At 30.8% G+C, this 6102-nt stretch overlaps 1 protein-coding gene across 1 annotated transcript in view; it reads left to right on the top strand.

The window, feature by feature from the left end:
• The first annotated feature begins 2726 nt into the window (after nucleotides 1–2726).
• The window catches only part of LOC100574445 (G-protein coupled receptor Mth2), a 13877-nt gene continuing 10501 nt past the window's right edge, over nucleotides 2727–6102 (top strand). The window contains exon 1 of the mRNA XM_003242293.4: nucleotides 2727–3405. Within this exon, the coding sequence (XP_003242341.1) occupies nucleotides 2801–3405 (605 nt within the window). The 5' untranslated portion in view covers nucleotides 2727–2800. The remainder of the gene's footprint in view (nucleotides 3406–6102) is intronic.

Here is a 6102-nt window from a genome sequence, read left to right as displayed (position 1 = left end):
TCATAATCCCGTTTTCAAAATTAAAATCTGTTAAACCAAATTCTTCTAGTTTAGTCTAGCTTATTTGTCTAAAAGTCAATTTTTTTTCATCTGCTACAGCCCTCTTAACCTCTAACTCTTTTTGCACGATTGTTAAAAGTTTCTCTATTATATCTTTATTATCTACTGTGATTAAACCATCGTCATCAAATATTGCAAAATTGATATTAATGACATTTAAAATTAATATTAAATTTGGATTCATTACCTAATCGAAATCATTGTATTCCAATAGGAAACAACAATTGTGAGTGAAGACGATCTATATAGATTATATAATATATTATATATATATATATATTACGTTATAATTACTACTATATATATTACGTTCTACAGGAATATTTTATGATATTATTATTGCTTTGAAAGTATTATATTTACTTTTAGTGGAACAGTAGGTTGAATTAATTTTTTCCTAAACAGTACCTACTATAAAAGTTTAAAATACCAACGAGTACCTAATATTTTTAAATTAAATAAAACTATTAAAACTAAAATCGTTATTCCATGTCTAAATATTTAATTTCACCCAAATTTGATCTTAATAAATCTATTAAAAATAACTGTTAGTATAATTTTTCGATATTTTTTTAAGGTATTAAATAGGTACTTAAGATAAAACTTGTTTTAAATATTTGTATGTTTAATAATTGTTAATACAAAACATTTTATGAATTACAAAATAATTTACAAATTTCTGTAATTGTGATTAGTTTCGTATAAAGTACGAGTATATAAAATAATACATTTTAAACAGGGGGTAACTATATCCTAGTATATTATAACTAGGAAGGCAAGTGTATACTGTTATATTTTCACTCGGGAGGTCTCCTAGTATTTATTCATTCGGGAGTTACTTACCTATTGTTAACTATATACTGATATATTTAAACTCCCCCCCCCCCCTAACATTACATTTTTAGTGGGGAGGTAAATGAATCCTAGTATATATTTCCCCTCGGTTACTATAACCTAAGCTATAATTACCGGGGGAGGTAAAAATCATTGAGGGTAATAGAATCCTATGATACCGGTTCCTCCACTCCATTTCGTGTACGCGATACTTTCCAAATTGCTAATTCACGGCTTCAAGACTTCGCGTAATTATAATTTGTTATAATATAATATTTAATGTAATTTGTTAAATTGTAATTATTACTAGTAAAATAAGTATATTATCTAAGATAACCCTGGGCCTCCACACGAGTTTTTCTCAGTGAAGCCCAGTAATCATTCGATATTAATTTAAATAAAAAAAAATATTAGTGTGTTCCTACAACTGTTATTAGTTATTACTGTGTTCGTACCTCACGTTCAATAACTTAATGATGTCATTTAGTTATAAATATACCAAATAAAGTGTACAAACAAATGATACAAAATAAGGAAAAGTACTTATTGAATAAAAAAAATAAACTTAGTGATAAAATAAATTCACTAAAAAATTGTTTCTCGACAATTTTCTAAAAAATTTGGTGATATCACAACAGAAACCCTTCGTTAAACTTCGTGTAAATAAGTAAATAAAAAAAAGATCTTTAAGCAGTATAAAGATGTGATATCATAAATAAATGCTAAGTAAATTGAATTAAAGTACATTTATTTTATTTCATTAATTTATATACTTGGCGAGAAATTATATTATACTTTATATGACACAGCACACGAAATGTGAACAAAATAAACAAAAGCCTTTAGAAGTTCATTATGATTTTAAAAATTTAAAATATTTCTCGCCAAGTAAATACATTATTGTTGTGATTAAATTTACGCGATAACCCGCTTGGACATAATAAATTTAATAATATTGACAATTTGTATTCATAATTTGTTATATTATATTTAATGTAATTGATAAATTGTTATTATAACTAGTATGAGTACTTATATTAGTGTGTAATTACTGTTGTTAGTTTTTACTGTGTTCGTACATCAGGTACAATAGTATATTGTTATTATTTTATTATAAATATGCTAAATAAAGTGTGCACACAAAGAGTAAAAAATAAGGAAATGTACCTATTGAATAAAAAAAAGAAACTTGGTGAAAAAATAAATTAAATAAAATAAATTTTAAATTATTTATCGCCATGTAAATAGATTATTGAATCAAAATAATTTTACTTTTATTCAATTCCATTAGCATTTATTTTTAATATCACATCTTTATGCTGCTTAAGGATCTTTTTTGTTTTACTTAGCTGATTTTTACAGGGTGTTCGATGAAGTGTTTTGTCGTGATTAAATTTACGCCATAACCCGTCATCTGGACATAATATATTTAATAATAATATTGACAATTCGTAAAACCTGATATGATATAAATAATAATAGTAATTCATTACACGATAATATGATAATATTTAGGCAACGAAAACCAGTACCTATAGGTACCGATTACATTTTTATAGCATTATGCATGGCTTAAATATACAAGGTTATTGCACATAGCCCATATTGTTACAAAAATAAAATGGCAGCGTAAGGGTAAGGTCAATATCATAGCATATAACACCATTGTATAGCCAGTATACATCGTCCCCTTACGCTGCCATTTTAATTCCTTAACGTGATAAAATTATAATATAGTGTGGGTACTATTGCAATAACCTTGTATATTTAAGCCATGGTATTATGCAAGGGCGTGGCGGTCGGCGGCGGCGGCTCTTGGAATGGTCTCCATCGCTGACATACGCGGCGGCCGGCAGTCGCGATAGTGAATATTGTGCCGACGCCGCCCAAACAGTGTGCGCACACGATGAACACCATCCGTTCGTGTTTCGCCATCACAGTCGCGTTTCTCGTTATCGCGATCGGTTGGTGGGCCGCCGACGCTGTGGTCTGTTGCAACAGTAGTTCAGGGGCGAGGGGTGGCAGAGTCGTCGTAGCGTCATGTCGGAACAAAAATCGGACGTTCCACACGGTCGAGGCGGTCGGCGGTGGCACGTGCGATGACAACTGGACGGCTGTGCCGGTCCGGAAGTGCTGTCCGCTGGGCCAGTCGTACAATCCGAAAGTGCGGTTCTGCGGACCGGCCGGGTCGGGCGGTGACAAGCACCTGTGGCGTATGATGCAGCGACTGAGGGACGGATCCCGGGAGATGGCCGATGCGTTGATGGTGGGTTACGATTATGAGCAACCACTTTGTGACGCAGGGTACGTGCTAGTCGACCTGCCCGCCGAGGAGGTGCTGATGGAAAGTTACCCGTCGGTCTCCGGGTTTCCGGAGGAACGCTGTTTCGACCTTACGCCATCCGATGAGCTGGTGGCCCGGACGTGCCGGCCACGCGACCAGATCTGTGGCCAGGATAATTACACGTGCGTCCACAGGTGCTGCAGGGGCGACCGGATGATAGGCCCCAAGTAAGTCCATGACGGCCTATTTTTAAGTATAAAGTAGTACATAAATAGAACAGTTTATTTAATATCACACCATAATTTTTTTTAAAAGACTTATAACATATTTTTGTTAATAATAATTGATATAACATTTTTCTACCTATATGTATTCTAGGGTTATACCAACATAAATAAGAAAAAAAGTCTTAAATTCACTGGGAATAATATTGTTTAAGATAATTTAATCAAAGGTTTTTTTTTTACTAATTTTTCTGTGGTTGGTAAACTTACACTAAGTTGGTTATTCACTATTTTTAGATTCTGAGCGGAGCGAGGAAGTTATTGTTTTTACAATGGTGTTTATTTTTTTTTTATATTTATATCCTGTATACGAAATTTCTTCCAGAAGGAGTGTTACGATTTCAAAACATAGTACCTTATCTTTTAGCAAATTGGATCAAGATGGTACTTTAGAGAAGTCATTTTTCGATTTTCTCAATAGTTATTTGATGCCACCGAAAAAATTACGAAAAAACGCTAAAAATGGGATTTTAATTTCTAACACTTTGTTTATCACCAATTAACTTTTTTTAATTAAAAACCAAAAAACGAATAAAAAATAAAAATATTTTAATATTAATTCAACCTACATGATAAAATAAATAATAACAAAATATAAAATATCCAGAATGACAGACCGTTTCCGCTCAGAATCGTTTTTCTTATACAATGATATTATATCATTGAATTCAAGTCTAATATAACCATTATACAATGACCACTCATAATCTACTGTACAGCAGAGGACATCCACTTAACTGCTTTTTTTTTTTTTTTTTTCATGGTATCGAGAACCGCAGGGGGAACTGAGTTAGCATTACGACCCCTAGTTATTTACTATTTAGTATCCACTAATTACATTTTATGTAAATAAATATAAATGATGGGTAAACATTTACTTAAATACTCCGAATTTCCAGACATAGGGCAAAAAAAAATCGTATCATGTTTCATTAGCTTGTGATACAAGATATATTTATTTTGTCTAGATACTTAAACATATTGGTTTGATTGATTGAATATATAACAACTAAATCATCTCATAATACCTATACAACCTTATAATTTGTTATGTTTTATCATGATATCTATACTAACCTATACTTATGTATTAATTCAAAATACTTCCAAGTTAGATGTCAGTTTTTCACCAAATTTCAGATTGAATGTTCTTCCTAACTGTTTCGCCTTTCACCGCGAAAAAACTAACATTTTAATCCTGAAAATTTAAAACAAGATACATCATAAGTTTTCTTTCTGGAATTACATAACAAATATTAAAGTAAAGAAGTGGCGTAGCCAGGTTTTTTTTCGGGGGGGGGGGGGGGGGCTGATCAACTTTTACACTTTCACACATTAAATACATACTAGCACAGATAGATAGCTGAAAAGTGTTAATACTTATATAAGTATAGTGGCGTGCTCAAAGCCCCCCCCCTGAGGGGGGAGGTTAGTAGTTATATCCCCTCCTATTGTCTTTTTTTGCCGATCTACAGAAATTTACTTATTAGTTACTACAGCTGTTTAGACTTTTAGAGTCATTAATTTTATATTAATTATTAATTTTATTCGTTGAGTCGACAAGCTTAAATTTAATACGAGACTCTTAATATATTCTTACAATAGCAGTTGAAAAATATATAAATACAATCACAATTTTTTTCCATAAGCATTTAGTTCGAATTTTGACCAATTACGAAAAAATCACGAATATGTGCAAATTATTTTGAGTGAGAAATTCAAAAAAAAATTTATTTTTAAATCTAACTATTTAAGATTTGATAATTTATTACAAGATTTCTCATAAGTTTGTTTACCTTTATCAAAAAAAAAATGTTTACCGGAAAGTCAAATTAAATTTTTATGAGCGTTTGAAGTTCAAATTTTAACATCATTGGATATTCACTCGACTTCTCATGATTTTCTTATATTGTATTTTTTTTTATATATAATATAAAATAATACATTTTTATTTGTTTGGTCAAAAAGCATGAAAATATAATACACGGCCCCTAATATATTTTTACAATAGCAGTTGAAAAATATTAAAAATACATACCTATGCACAATTTTTTTTATAAATTTTTAAAGTTTTAATTTCGACAAAATTTATGAAACTTAAAATTTAAAATGCGGGTAAGTCACGGGATGTCACTCTGCTGTATAGTAGGTTATAAGTAGGTCAATGTATAATTGATTGTATTAAACTTGAATTCAATGATATATGATAATTTGTATCCAGGATAAATAAATAAATAAAAACCATTGTAAAACCATTAGCTATTCTAAAATGATTTAGTAGTTAAAAATGTACCTATATATATTAATAACAACAATATAAATATAATATACAGTATCCTAGGCTGCCAATTCGTCTCTGCTCAGAACCGTTTGTTGCACACATGATATATATCATTGAATTCAAATTTACAGTCATTCAATCGTAGCCTACTGTACAACAGAGCGACTTCCACTAATCCGCTTTCTTTTGTTTATTTAAAAAAAAAAAAAATGGTGTCCTCCCCATTTAAATTTCCTGGGCACGCCGCTGTGTAGGTAGTACATTTTTAAATATTTTAAATACAATTTAAGACTTTTCGAGCGACTATCATAGACCATTAAAATATTTTTTTAATTTTCTTTACATTTGGGGGGGGGGGG

The sequence above is a fragment of the Acyrthosiphon pisum genome, chromosome X, assembly GCF_005508785.2.
Source record: "Acyrthosiphon pisum isolate AL4f chromosome X, pea_aphid_22Mar2018_4r6ur, whole genome shotgun sequence".
NCBI classification, from domain to species: domain Eukaryota; kingdom Metazoa; phylum Arthropoda; class Insecta; order Hemiptera; family Aphididae; genus Acyrthosiphon; species Acyrthosiphon pisum.
The sequence above is the reverse complement of the archived record's forward strand: the minus strand, read 5'-3'. Positions and strand labels throughout refer to the sequence as shown.